General features: G+C 42.0%; 2 protein-coding genes across 4 annotated transcripts in view; one reads left to right on the forward strand and one right to left on the reverse strand.

The window, feature by feature from the left end:
- On the forward strand, positions 1 to 3,272 carry b9d1 (B9 protein domain 1). Its single transcript, XM_085453790.1, has 7 exons — positions 1 to 201; positions 361 to 429; positions 606 to 717; positions 1,361 to 1,457; positions 1,633 to 1,695; positions 2,176 to 2,243; positions 2,492 to 3,272. The coding sequence occupies exons 1-7, from the start codon at positions 139 to 141 to the stop codon at positions 2,617 to 2,619; spliced, it is 600 nt and encodes a 199-aa protein (XP_085309916.1). The 5' UTR covers positions 1 to 138; the 3' UTR covers positions 2,620 to 3,272.
- Positions 2,984 to 14,661, reverse strand: part of epn2 (epsin 2) — a 25,561-nt gene continuing 13,883 nt past the window's right edge. For 2 of the 3 annotated variants that reach the window (XM_085453787.1, XM_085453788.1), the window contains exons 4-10: positions 13,441 to 13,553; positions 12,198 to 12,302; positions 11,584 to 11,704; positions 9,081 to 9,230; positions 8,339 to 8,431; positions 6,908 to 7,141; positions 2,984 to 6,683 (exon numbers count right to left, since the gene is read on the reverse strand). In XM_085453787.1, coding sequence (XP_085309913.1) covers positions 6,352 to 6,683; positions 6,908 to 7,141; positions 8,339 to 8,431; positions 9,081 to 9,230; positions 11,584 to 11,704; positions 12,198 to 12,302; positions 13,441 to 13,553 — 1,148 coding nt within the window. In that variant the 3' untranslated portion in view covers positions 2,984 to 6,351. The remainder of the gene's footprint in view (positions 6,684 to 6,907; positions 7,142 to 8,338; positions 8,432 to 9,080; positions 9,231 to 11,583; positions 11,705 to 12,197; positions 12,303 to 13,440; positions 13,554 to 14,661) is intronic. The other variant, XM_085453789.1, reaches the window with a different exon arrangement.

Below are 14,661 nucleotides of genomic sequence, written 5' to 3' on the forward strand. Positions count from 1 at the left end.
TGTAGCAGGTTTCCGTAGAGAGGAGGAAAAGCGTCGCCCTAGCAACGGAATGATCAGCAGCAGGATTCTTCTGCAGCGGATTGAATCTTTCATGAAAGAGAAACGCATTCAGCTTCTGGTTTACTAACTAAAGCCGTAATGGCTGCAAGCAACCCATCCGTGTTTCTTCTTACTGTGAACGGACATATTGAGGGAGCGAACGTGAGTGGGCTTTCTGTGTTTTAGCCTAGCCTAGCAGCTGATTGTTCAGCTAGCATTAGCACCCTTTGAGGTAACTTGTGCCATGGATTCGTCTCATTTCTCAGTTCGTTTACCCTTGTGTACAGGTGTAAAGCTGATATTATCTTTGTTGTATTTCAGTTTCCAGAGTATGACAACTTGTACTGCAAATATTGTTTTGTCTACGGCCACGACTGGGCTCCCACCACGGTGAGTAGCTGTCAAGTCCTTTTCTGCATCTCGAGATTCAATATAAAATTACAGTTTTATATATAGTAAAGGAACAATTAGCCTGAAAAGGGGTCATGAAGTCTTTACTAAATAACAAATGGTTAAAGTCCAGCCCCTACTGAAATTTCGTGTGTTTGTTTGTTTTCGTCCTATAGGGGTTGGAGGAAGGCATCACGCAAATTGCTAGTAAAAGCAGCCAAGCTTCGCACAGGTTGATATGGAACTTCCCACTGGCAACAACATTTAAGAGCACAAATCCATCTGGATGTGAGCATTACACAAACACACTCAAAAACACGTGGTTAATTGCAAACAGTTGCCCTCTGTTGACAAAAATATTAGATCCTTTAGAAGGAGAAGGGCAAATTAGTTGCACTGTCTTTGCAGATCAAGAGAAAGTATATGATAGAGTGACAAGAGATGAATTGTAGTACTGACAGACAGCCAACCAAGTATGTGAGAGTCAACCGTCCAAAGTGCACAAGAGAGGTGAAAAAGAGAGTGCAGGCTGGGTGGAGACAAGTGTCAGGGGCGATTTGTGAAAGAAGGATAGCAGCATGAGTGAAAGGGAAGGTTTAAAGGATGGTGGTGTGATCTGTTATGATGTATGGTTTGGAGTCTGGGAGTGATCAGGATGTACAGGACTGGAAATTAACATATTAGAGGGACCACTCAGGTTGAGCAGTTTGGAGACAGAGTTTGGCATGGAGGGAGGGAAAGTGGAAATGTTGGACAAAGGATGCTGAATATGGAGCTGTTAGGCAGGAGGAAAAGAGGAAGACCACAGAGGAAAATGTTAGATAGGTGAGATTGAGGCAGATGATCTGCTCTGAAAATATAAATAGAAGTAATATCTAAAACTTATTGTAGACAGAGAATTTATGTATTAATTAATGGGTTCATTTTCCAGGGCCTCAGCTTGTGGTGAGTGTTTATGGTCCAGATGTTTTTGGCAACGATGTGGTCAGAGGCTACGGAGCAACACACATCCCCTTCACACCAGGACAGTCAGTACTGCTTTCATTTACTTATTAGGTTTTTTGGGGGGGTGGGTTGCCCTACACAAGTACCATTTTCAAATGACTCGTGCTCACCTTTGAGCCATGTCAGCATGTAGACACCACCTGCTTCTTTTAGCAGGAAGAGCGTGAAACAGAAAATAACCTTATTTTTATTCTTCAGGCATACGAAAACCATTCCCATGTTTGTTCCTGAGCCCACATGGAGACTTCAGAAGTTCACAGGGTGAGATGTGTGCGGTCTTCTCATCTCTCTGCCAGCAGCTCGGGTGGCTTATGATCTCAGAGCAGTACAAACTGCGCAACACCTGAGCTAAAGATAGGCTCTTATTACCTGTATGGTGAGAATAATTAACATTGTTTTTCCTGCTTCTGTGATCAGTATGCGGAAAAACACAAACAAAGGTATTCCCACGTTATCTCCTGACAACCTAAGGTCGCATAACTTTGGTGGCATGCCAAAGTTATGTCATTTGTTGTCCTGACAGTGTAACTGAAATAAAACAGCAGCAGCACATTTTTTAAGGGCTTTTCTTCCTCTTGTTTTAGCCACTTGTATCAAAGTATCAAGTTATGGTTAACTTGCCTTAAAAAGCCTTCCAGAGTAGACTGAGAAAACTGAGTTTATCTCAAGCTAAATGCATATTCTTAAGCCAGTTTGTCGTACATAGAAAGGTTCACAATTTTTTTCCTCTCCTCTGTTCAGGTGGTTGACGGGACGACGGCCTGAATACACAGATCCTAAAGTGGTGGCCCAGGGTGAGGGCAGAGAAGGTGTGTGGCTCTTGTCTGTATTTCTTTAGTCCCAAAACTAGCATGCTGTGCTAAAGTCACATCAGGGAACCCGAAAGGAGTCCAGTCTAGTGCTATTAACTTCTTGTTGCTGTTGAAATAGTTGTTTCTCCTATCGCAGTTCTTATTCTAGTGACTGAGCCTTTAGATTCACAACAGATCAAATCACACAAGTTACTCCAGGCTCTGGACTAAAACAAAAACTCTGTGTCTTATATTTAATGTTGCAGTGACTAGAGTTCATTCACAAGGCTTTGTGTCAGTCTCCTTTCTCATCATGACTAAAGACATGAAGAAGATGGACTATGAGACGGGACCATCAGGCCCGGCAAACAAGCCCTCTGCCACATCTGGCTGATCAACAGAGGAACAACCATAAAACATGTGGTAACATTAACAGACTGAAGGAAATTTGGGCCAAATGACACATCTCCTCATTAAGGCGACATTTTTTCCCCTCACCGTGACAATCCCGTGTTCAAATGAGACACCAGCAATAATGTGCGCATCTGGAAATATTGTGTAGAGATGGAATTATACTAATGTGCTTTCAGTTATACCTTTTGTACCATTTTTGATTTTTTTCACTGTTACTGTATGTTTTTTTAAAACTTTTCTAACACAAATAAACTACACATGTTGAGCACAGATCGCTGTAGTCTGTGGGCAAAACATCCCCAGCCCTAAAAACAACATGCAAGGAGAGACAGAGCGGACAGAGCTGAAGTGATACACAGTTTATTTTGAACCAGTTGCAGCTACAGTTGTCCTCATCCGACAGGGGTGCGGAGCCTGCTGCGTTCATTTGTTTAGATGTCGTTAAAATACCACAATGACTTTTCCTACAAAAACCCATTACACAGAATAATAAGGTATACAGAAGAACAGTATGTTACAATAGTACAAATGATAAATTATATTATACAGTTATAATGCCAACAGGTTGAGCACGTATCCAATAAAAAAAAAAAAAAATTTAAAAAAAGGAAAGAAAAAGCAGCCTGCTCCCAGTACTATGAGAAAGGTAAATAGACACGAAAAGAAAAGAATAAAGGAGGCTGTTTATGCATACAAAGACAGACAGCCTGTAAGGTCAGTTAGTCCTCTTGATAAAAGCATAGTGAATACATAATGTAACACAGAGGAGCTCGCTACACACAGGCCACATTTTCACTGCACCATAGTCACGACTGTGAACAACGCTGCCAGGGATTCAAGAAAAAACGTTTTCCGGCTGCAGCGTTCTCAGACTGTTTGAGCGCGACGGCTCGAAGCCTTTGTTCTCTTTTCGACGCTTCTATAAACTTTCCTGCAATTGCTGAGAGTGAAGTTTAAGGTCAGGCCCGCAGTGAAAGACAAGGCCGGTGAGAAGGTGACACATCTTGAGCTAGAATATCATAGTAGTGTTTCCATGAACAAGACTTAGTTAGCAAATTTTATCCTGCAAAACACATCAAGCGTTAAGTCTGTTTTTATCTCGTTCACTTTTTCCTTCTTTTATTTTTGCATATATTTAGTTGAGATTAAAAAAATGTAAAAATGCTTGCTGGTCTGCAGGGGTTGCATCCATTCATTCATTCAGGACCCCCAAACGTAAAAAGCAATCACCACCGCCACCCTCGTGAAAAGCATACGCACACGTACGGTCGGAGCTGCCCCTCCTTTTGTTTTTGCCTGAGAGAAATGAAGGTCTGCTTTAAGTGGATGTCTCCACGGTCCTGCAGAGTAGCTATCATACCAGAGCAGACCACGAGGGGGCGCCAATCCATATCAAAAGAAAAATTAACAAGGAAGGAAAAACAAGCTTTCCACAGTCACATTGGCAGTTATTGAGAAAGATCTGAAGAAACTATTCTGACTTACACAAAAAAGGGTCTGTACACCAGGTGCAATTCATCCATAGCTGAATGTCATCAACCCACCTTTCACAACCAAAATGACGAAAGACAAGACACTCTGCTCGCTGTCAGTAAATGTGCTGATGTTCAGCCAACAGTAACACTTTCTTACACAAAACTCTGAACAAAATGTAAAACAGCTCTGAAATATAAAACATTTTAACAATGGAGTCTCTGATCTCAAGAGCGTCAATAAACAGAAAGAGAAGGGGGGAAATGTCAGTAAGCGGTGACTCTACTGTTCAAAGTAATCAGAGTACGGCATCCTCCGAAATCACAGTCGCTATGACTTTGGTAACAGTTGTGCTTCTAAGAGAAGAGAATTACATAGCCTACCCATAGGGTGACACAAACTAGAGTAACAGGAAAAAAAATAAAATAAAGATGACACATGGCTTAGCTAGGTACACAGCTCCAAAACTCTGATAAGCTTGGCTATGGATTTACACCTAACACAAACAAAAACAAAATAAAGTAACCAACACAAGAAAACAACCGCACGTTTACGTAACATGACTCACTGTTGTTTGCTGTGGGATTCCCTGTGCTATCAATAGACTGATCCTGGAACAACCCCCTTTGAAAATGTGTGTGTGAGTGAGTGCGTGCGTTCCCACTAGGTAATGTAATCCTGTAGATAGATTAACGCCAGCAAATCCAGTCAGAGGTAAACTCTTCCCACAATGCCAAGTGTCTGTCATATGCTTTAAAATATATTTTTTTTTGTTAAAGCAACAATCACTGATATCTGCTGCAAACATGCGGGCACGCGCGCGCGCGCACACACACACACACACACACACACACACACACACACTCTTAAGGTCGTTGATGCCTAAGTTGCCCCTTGTTTGAGTTCCACTTCAGAAACTAATTCCAAATCAGTTTCCACTTATCAGACTGAGAAATGGGAAAACTTGTTCATGAAAGTACACTTGGAAACTAAATGCATTTCTCCTGCAAACGCGCACATATACACACAGACATACACACACAAACACAACCCTCCTTCCACACGTATCCCTTTGAGCCTTGAAACAAACTTAAATTAAAAAAAAAAAAAAAAACTGTCCCATGATGCCTCACTGCATCCTATTTATATAGCAAAAAAAAAAAAACAAAAAATACTGATGCCACCACAGTTCATGTCTTTTTCACTACAAACATTTTGGGGGGGCTCAACATGTAGTAGTTAGTATCAGTACACTTGCATGTGAGCAAAAACACAGATATTTAAAAACAAACAAACAAAACATCTCCTCTGAGAAGCTTTCATTGTTATTCCTGTGAACCACTGAGGTCAAAGGTCATCTGGAGGGTCTGAAGAAAGTTCAGAGATTAGAGGAAGTGACCAGATGAGAGTTGTGACCATGAGCCGAGGCACTGTGTTTTTGTGTTTGTGTGTGTGTCGACTCGGCTGTTTTAAGCGGCTGGACGTCCTCCCTAAGCTAAGGTGTAGCGGTGAGCCCAACAGTCACAGAAAAAAAAAGAAAAAAAGAAAGAAACAAAAGAAGAAGAAAAAAGCAAACAATTGTGCAAAATTCCTGCTTTGTAACACACACACACACTCGCACACAGAGTATAAACACATCTAACCATCTCTCATCTTTACTCCAGTGAGTGGAAGTTGACTCGCTGGAAAATACACAGTGTAAAAGTACTGAGATGTGCACTCTCTCACACACACACACCAGCTGGCAGGGCTTATAAAAGATTAGCTCTAGTGAAGAGATAAGATCCTGGCATTAGAACAGTCAGACTCTCCTGTCACTCCACTACAGAAGAGGAGAGGAGCGGTCCTAAAGGGAAGAAGTAAGGGAGAAATGATTGAGAAAAGGACAGGGAGGAGAGACTGTGGCCAAGTCCTGCCTCAGTGGAAAAACTGTAAACACTGACGCTACTCTTAAAAGTCTGTGGACTGATGCAAACTCTTTGTGGTCATCAACATTATCATTAGATCAGCATGGAACACAGGACTAGGCAGCTTGTAGGAGAGAAAGAAAGAGAGAAGAAAGGAGTTAGGGAGTGTGGTAAGGTAGGAGAGGGTCCTGCTGGGACTCTGGCTTGGAGTTGGTTATAAATGGATAATTGAGATAAGACGTCTCCTTGTTCGTTTTGAAGCTTCTTGAGGGGCTAAAGTTGAAGAGTAAAAGGAAGGGTTACTCCATGATGTCCCTCTCCCTGTCATCCTCTCACAAAAGGAACGGGTTGGTGGTTCCGGTGTTTTGAGTCCCAGCCTGGGGGGGCATGCTCATCAGGGGCTGGGGCATGGACATGGAGGATGGAATCCCTGCGCTCATCCCCATGCCTCCCACAGCACCCACTCCAGGCATCGAGTGGCCCATGGGGGCCATACCTGTCAGAGGGACCATGGGGACGGGCTGAGGAGGCATGGAGGAAAGGCCTATGGGCTCTGCCATGCTGCCAAAGCCAGAGGGCATCGGGCTGACGCGCATCTGGTTGAGGGTGGGGGGAGCTGGCTGGCTCACTTGGAAGGGGTTGGCCGGGGTTGGAGCAGAGCCACCTAAATAAAGTGAGGGGATAACAAACAAAGGAAGAAAACACATTAGTACAACAGTACATTGTGTTTAGTTGGGCTATGTCAGTTGGACATTATATAAAGTACTCGCTAAAATACTTCAAAGCTAACACTTTCTTCACCCATCCCACTAAGATTGTTAGAAAATAAATAAATAATAATAATAAATATATAAAATATTAGATTTCACATTCTCTTTGCTCTCCCACCTGTTGAAGCCAAGAATGGGTTGACAACTGGCGCAGGCTGGGCCGGTTTGGTCACCAGAGAGTCTAAATTGACCAGGGCAGCATTGGGACCCAGGAAGGACTCAGGAGTCTTTCTAGTTGGGTTTGTGATGATGGAAGTAGATGCTGAGGTGGGAAGGGGATCAAATATGTCCAGGCTGCTACTGCTGGCCAGGCTGAGTTGGGAGGGGACAGAAGATGCAATGCCCATATCACCTGAAGAACAAAAGTAGAGGTAGTCGTATTTTACAGCTGAACGAGCTGCTTTCAGAATTGGGCAAAGCATTATGGATTTAATGCCTACTCCAGTCGGGCACGGCAAATAATTGAAGGCATCTACGATACCGAAGAGTAGTATTTGAACAAAAAGAATTGATTTACTGTGGTATTCTATTTTGTTTTGTTCTCTAAACTTGCTGTCCATTTGGATTTCTCAGAGTCGCCGACCTACTAGCGGACATGTTTATCAGCACATGAGCAAACCAGATTCAGACTGAGAGTAAAACGAAACTGAGTTGATGCCATAAAATGATCAGAAGACTCTATTATGAGAAGACATCAGAGGCAGACAGCCTGGCTGTTTGTTGTGGCAGCAGTCAGATAGCAGTGGAGACATTCACTGATGCACTCATAAACCCAGCTTACTAGCAACAGCACGCGCATGCACACACACAAACACACACAAACGGAAATGTCAAAGATGAAAACTGCTGCCACAAAATAAGAAATGAAGTGTAGCAGATCTTAGAAACAGCCATGGTAAGATGAGATAGGCCTACAATGCCCCATAAATCTTGTAGATTTCAGCTGGAGCTCAAATCCGCTCCGTAGAAGGTCGCTTCACTTTATTCTTTTCCTCACCACCTCTTGGACTGCATTAGTGCTGCGTTAGTGTTGAGCTAGAGCAAAAGTCATCATCCTCCCACACTCAGACTAGAGAATAACACCGTCCAAACTGTTCACTGGAACCTTATCAGACACAGACCTGAATGGAGCTGTGAATAGGATTAGTTTAAATTTAGATGTAAATTCCCAAATCGAGATTTAACAAGAATCAGGTCATATCTGAGAGGGTTTCCCTAAACTGAGTCTGATAATTTATTTAACAATGTACCTTCAAAAGCTGCCCCAGATTACACCACAGTGAAATGGAACCAGACTGGAGCAAAGAGCTGTTTCCCGGCCACAATTTGATACAATTACTGCCAAATCAGCTTAAAAACCTAATTTTAGTGGTTATAATGCTGCCTTTGCTCCAGTCTGGTGATACTGACATATAAACACAAGACATGTGTGTGTCTCTGCCATGCAGAAGCAACGCATCTGCACAGACAGACACTGACAAAAACAAAAAACAACAACAACAACAACACAGACTCCATGTCATTAGAGAGACAAAGACAGGGTGAGTACCAGTGGGGACAGAGGAGGAAGAGCGCAGGCTATCAAACTCTGAGAAGTCTTCTTTGGATGTACCATTGGATGCGCTCAACAGGTCAAAGCTACCTGAAAGGAGAAAATGCATACACAAATGCAAGAATACAAGACAATACACAAAGTAGACAAAAGTTCACATAAACACAGAGCAAATACATAAAAAGACAAATGGAATACAATATGAGTATGAATGACAATGAATACTTTGTGCTGTGTTGCTCTGTTGTGAGTTTGAGTCTTCAAGTCGACTGAATTTTCATTAAAACCTTGGAAAATTATACAGTACAAAAAAGTATAAACAAGAATCATCCAATTTCAGAGTGCTTTAATTCGGTAACAATCAAAACACATACAGGGATTCGTGAGTTTCACATGATTGCCAGTGGGTAACATAACGACAGCAGTGGATGCACCGACTTGTGTATCTGACGGACAAACAGCAAACCAATCACACGGACACATGCTGTGTGTCAGGAGGTAAACGCACTGCACAGTTGTAAACATTGTAAGCTCTCTATGTGAAACTTAAATTCAGCCATGTATTCTAAAAGTCACCGCAAGATTTTTAAAAAGCTCTTTGAAATCGGATGATTCTTTTTAAAACATTGTGTACTTGCAACTTTAATTTATTAATCACAATGTAAGAAGCAACATGACAGGTCACCTTGGTACTTAGTTGGCAGCAAAGCTGGCTATGTTTAGGGAGAGAGAAGGTTACCTGTGTTGGAGGGTTTGGGGCGGGCTGCTGCAGAACCCCATGGGTCAGAAGCAGGAATGGAGTTGGGCGCCCAGGGATCGCTGCTCTTGATGGGTGGGACAGTAGAAGTGCCCCATGGGTCCACTGAGGTTGCTGGCTTAGGGGCAGATCCTGGAGGGAAGGGGAGACATTCAATGTTCTGTGGGTGAGGGATTAAAGGTATATACAGGTAAAGAGAGGGGAGTGAATTGGTGAAAAGCAGGGTTAATTTAATGCGCTGAGCCCCCCTGGGCCTCACTTAATACATCAGTCCAGCCTCGAGTTGAGGAAGGAAAACCAACAAGCACCTTATCCTTGAAAAATTATTTATGTTACCGAATTACATCACAGAATCCAGAATGAACGGTCAACCAAACACACGACAGATAAGGGATAAAAACGCAGTAAGCTCCCTCATTTCTGGGCTGCCGCTCTTTCAACAGTCCTCAAATTTTATCATTAGGTACATTTCACAGAGTACAGAGAGCAAACAGTGCGAGGGATCATGTGATTTCATTTAGGACTCCAAAGAATCTGTGTTATAATTATCTAAAAATCTCACATATGTGATTTCGTCTGTGATTATGCTGCAACAGAAACTATCATGCCCTTCCTTAATCAAACATTTAAACAAATTTTCTGTAAACCCGAGACTAACAAATACTGAAATAAACTGAGTAATTACTGCATAGTTCATTTCAGTTCAATCTATCCACATAGACACTCCCTCTCACACGCCAACCTCATCATGACAGAGGACTATTACATATCTGACTCCCCGAGCCTGCTTTTCTCCCAGCATCATGATCCCTTCCTTCACAATGTCTTCCGCTAACTCTCACCCTCCCCAACCCTCAGTGCAGTAATGCTGCTGAGCCAGTGGAGCAGCATTCCTGTGTAACAAAGAGTCACAGTCCTGCAAGCGGCAGGTGGAGAGCAGAAATCTCTTTCACACACATGCAAACTTTTCAGTGATAGTATGTAGTAGAGCAGGGCGATATGGTCAAAAATATATATCACGATATATATTTGGAAAATTTGCGATAACGATATAATTTCTGCGAGACAAAATACAACTCCACAACTTTACTAGCGCAAAAAAAACCTGATCCATTCATTTTACTTAAACAAGCAGCTGTTTTTATGTGCATTAAAGCTATATAAACATTTAACAGTGCAAATGCAAATTCCTTGCTGAAAGTTTAACCAAAAGGTATTTCCAGTAGAAATGGGCTGACATATCCTGAGCATAACCATGTATAATATCCACTGAAGTTAAAAAGAGGTGCTTTGCAACATGAAACCACAGTGTGCCAAATAAAAAAGTCAAATACGTATTTCTCGGACCATAAGGTGCACGGGATTATAAGGCACATTAAGCGAAACAAAGCAGTCAGATAAATCAAACTTTATTCAACTCATTCTTCTTGCTTCTTCCACTTCTGTACCTTTGATTCATTAATGCTGTATTCTATCACAGCTGCTCTATTCCCTTGTTGTTGCAGTATATTATTGACTAACCTCGTATTGTGGATGGATTATCTCAATTGTTCTCCTGACTGAAGTTTGGTCTGTTTACAGCATCCTGCCATGCGATTGCATTTGTCTCTAACCATGAGGAACCTTCACGTTAACTTTTATCGAGTGGAAAAGTGTTAGCGTTCATCCTCGAGCTTCACTGTTTATGTTGTGCTAACATAGCTGTGTCGCTAGCGATCACGTAGCACATCATTATAAACCAGCTAGCCCAACTTCAGTAACCCTACAAACGTCACTGCTGTTTAGTTTTCTGTCTTCATTTATGTTGGAAGTGATAGCAGAGCTGTACGTTTGAATTTTTTCAGAAATCTCTCAGTCAGAACATGCTATATCATGTTTAGGTAACTAGCGAAACTAGCGAGCTAACTTCCGCTAACTTCCTGCTAACTTCTAACTCCGAATTCTGTTTTCATGGATGCCTGGATGTTAAACTTCATAGTTACACCTGGTAAAGCAGCAATGATGATCATTTCATTAAAGGTGAAAGAATTTAGACAGTTTTAAACTCTCAGTGACGTTTGTTTGACTTCGGGACTTTAAAGGACGGAGTTTAGGACCCAGATTACTTCCAGATTTACAAGCACCTTAGTCGACAAATACAGCGGCCCCACTTGCATGTTCTACAAAAAAAAAGTGCTTTGTTGTGTATCTGACGGACAAACACCAAACCAGTTAAGCTGCACCATTTTTACAAAACAATTCTGGCTCATTCTTTTCACTCAATCTACTTTCCCCATTCACATTCTCCGTTACCGTGCATTCTCCGTGCTTTTTCGGCACTGCGCATGCGCGTTTTACCCATATTCTACCGTGATGTCATTTTCTTATCGTTGCCTAGCTTTGTACCGGTATTACCTTGAACAGTATAATATGGCCCAGCCCTAGTATGTAGATCTCACATGATGTAACAACTTTCAAGAAAGCAAGAGTGTGTGTATGTATATACCATAAGGCTGCCATGGGTCAGCTGATGCAGCAGCAGCTCCGGCCCCAGCTCCCGTGCCCCAGGGGTCAGCACTGGCACCAGGCTCGGGGACATCCATTAGATCCATCAAAGTGGACTGTGGCTACAAAGAGAGACCCATGGGTTAGAAAATAACAAAACGACAGGAGACCAGATAAAAGGAAAATTAAGCATGGAGACAAAAGAGGAAATATACAAAGGGGGTGATTGAAGATATACACGGAATATATGAAATGGAAAAAAGTAGGAAAGACAATCCGTTGGCCATTATCCTGCACATGAATACTGTTCAAACATAGAGGGTAGTTATGTCATTACGCATTGAGAACAACATGAGTCATTGTCGTGCAACCGTACGTCTTCAACTCTTTATCTCTCCGTGGCCTCAAACTGCAGCCGGGCACTTATTCAGGCAGAATAATGACAAATAAACTCGGCAGTCTGCTGCCAGTTAGCGGCTTCATTACGGCTACTGAAGGGAGCAGACAGGGTGAGGCAGAAAAAGGAGATGGGGAGAGACAAGACTATTTCAGGAGCGTGTTTGCGATAATGGAATAACTGAGTCACCGCAACCACTACGCTTATGTGCTTTTTACCTCTTTTTTCTTCTTGGCAACTTTTGCAGAGCCTGGGCCTTCTTTCTTACTCTCCTCTAAGGCCATTTGTAGTCTCAGGTCATCTCCTCGGCGTATGCGCTCCTCCTGCACACACACAGAAAGACCAACCCATGTGTAACTTATCTCATTCTTCTCAACATGACATTTTTCAAAGTGATGTTCAATTAAAGATGTGTTTTTGTACTACTAATCTTATTTTTACTGCAAAATAGGCTCATTTATTGTATGTTTACTGAAAACTAGCGCTGTGCAATACTGAAAATATTGACATCAAGCTAATGCAAAGTAAATACAGGGCCAATAATGCCAATTGTGGACTTAGAAGGGTAGCTTACATACAAAGCTCATGACTCTGAAGACATTTTAATGACCACTAAATCACTGTGATTTTTTTCCTATATAAATAATTAGTTAACACAACAAAACACTCCTTTCAGCTGTTTTTGAATATGGGCTTTTTGAAGACCTGGAATATAAGTGTGCCTTTCTCTAAGGTTGTTTTCACACCTGCTGCGTTTAGTCAGCTTTAATCAAACTCTGGTTCATTTTCCCCTTTGGCCCCCAATCTGAACCAACTACCAGAAGTATATCGCAATTCTGAGCTAAACAACTTGCCACTGCCACGTATGCTTTGTTCTTTAGGATGTGGCACGGTACTAGAGGTCTGCAAATGTCTTTATGGGCTAGAAACTTTACGTTAAATTAACGTAGTTTCTCCATATTCTCCAGAAGTCCAGAACACACCACCTTTATTTTTTATTTTTCTTCCTTCCGCTTATTGGCCGGACACATCAGGCCAAAAGGTGAATTGAACATTCTCATGTTGTTGGCAGTGATGCACAAACCATGGGGCAAAAGCTGATACGGAGAAAACAAACTATTGGTGTGAGAATGCCATGAAGCACTTTTAAACAACACAAGTCAACTCAATGTCCTATAGTTGACATGACCGTTAACACATAAGGTTTCAGACATTTTTGATAGTGGAAGTTTAAGGTATTTTTTCCCCTCCTTTTCATTAAAAAAACAAAAACAAAAACACAAACACAAACAAACAAAAATGATAGAAACTGATACCGACACCAATGCTGCTATCCAGTTTCCTTTGGGATTATTAAAGTATTCTGACATATATTCGATATTCAAATCAATCTGCCCACCTCGACTTGAAACAGCCATGTCTGGCATGTTAGCATACGCATGTGCGACAAAGTGTGCATACCTGCTCTGCAGCCTCTCTGCTCATGGCCAAGGCAAGTTGCAGTTGCAGTTCTTCCTCTCCGCTGGTCTGAGGTCTGGCCTGTTCCAGTTCTGAACCGGCGTTAGGAGACGTAGCTAAGCAGCAAATTCAGAATGTATGTTAATGTTACTGCCACAGGGCAAGACGTCACAATTCATTATGCACTAACTGGTACTGTCAGAGATTTACAGTTAACAAACAGTCAGGTGAGTAAACAACACTGAGACACTTGAGATTGATAACGTGCGGCACGGGTGAAACTCAGAGAGTCACCCCGTACTGCAGCATTCGTTTATTTTTTATAGGTTACATCGTCAATATGCAAATATAATCACATTTCCTGTTATGCAGGTCCTGATGCTGTCTGTGTGTAAGCTGTGTGTGTGTGTGTCACAAAGTATGTGTGTTGCAAGTCAATTTCTAAGAATAATATAATGCAAGTCAACTTCTGCGGATATGTATTTCTGTACTAGTCCTCTTGCGGTAAATGTCAGTGTCACAGGGTCAGCTTCCTGTTTCTACAGAAAACTGTGTCTGGTGAAATATGTGTAACATAACATTTGAAGCATAATCGAATAAAACAATAAAAACTCCCTAACAGGTACTTTAAGACAACTTCTGTCACAACAGATGCAATCACACAATATCCAGTAGTAATGCAAGACACATTTAGCATTTTATTAGCCTGCACAGAAAGCACAGTGTGTGTGTGTGTGTGTGTGTGTGTGTGTGTGTGTGTGTGTGTGTGTGTGAGAGATCATAGGTCTTCACTGCAAGCCCGTGGGAGACGATAGGTCCGTTCAGCTTATTGGATTAAGTCGGGCCATGTGGCAGCACAAAACACGCAGACATCGCACGTGGCAAACAAACAAACATACACGCCAGCTGGCTTGAACATAATAAGAAAGAGCGTAGAGAGACACTCACTATGGCGGCTTCAACTGAACTGAAAGTGTGACTGTGTCTCGGTGTGGAAACAAACTCATTTCCATGGGAAACAGAGGCCATCATCATATTTGTCTTTTCTTGCCATGTCATTCTTTTGACTTTATTTCTCCGTGAATGTTGTGGGTGTGCAAAGAATATATGTATAATGACCTGGATTTTCTACTTAACGTGTGCTTTTCTATGTGATGATAGTTCTTCTCTCTCACACACACACACACACACACACACACACTTTTCTTTTAACCTGTTACTTGT

This window comes from Copadichromis virginalis, linkage group LG4 (genome assembly GCF_057382275.1).
Source record: "Copadichromis virginalis isolate Kocher_CV1m ecotype Utaka linkage group LG4, C_Virginalis_male_GT1.1, whole genome shotgun sequence".
NCBI classification, from domain to species: domain Eukaryota; kingdom Metazoa; phylum Chordata; class Actinopteri; order Cichliformes; family Cichlidae; genus Copadichromis; species Copadichromis virginalis.

Coding starts and splice junctions, on each gene's coding strand:
- b9d1 (XM_085453790.1), top strand. CDS start 139: ATGGCTGCAAGCAACCCATCCGTGTTTCTTCTTACTGTGAACGGACAT. Junction 1,696..2,175: donor AGACTTCAGAAGTTCACAGG/GTGAGATGTGTG, acceptor TCCTCTGTTCAG/GTGGTTGACGGGACGACGGC. Junction 2,244..2,491: donor CCAGGGTGAGGGCAGAGAAG/GTGTGTGGCTCT, acceptor TTAATGTTGCAG/TGACTAGAGTTCATTCACAA.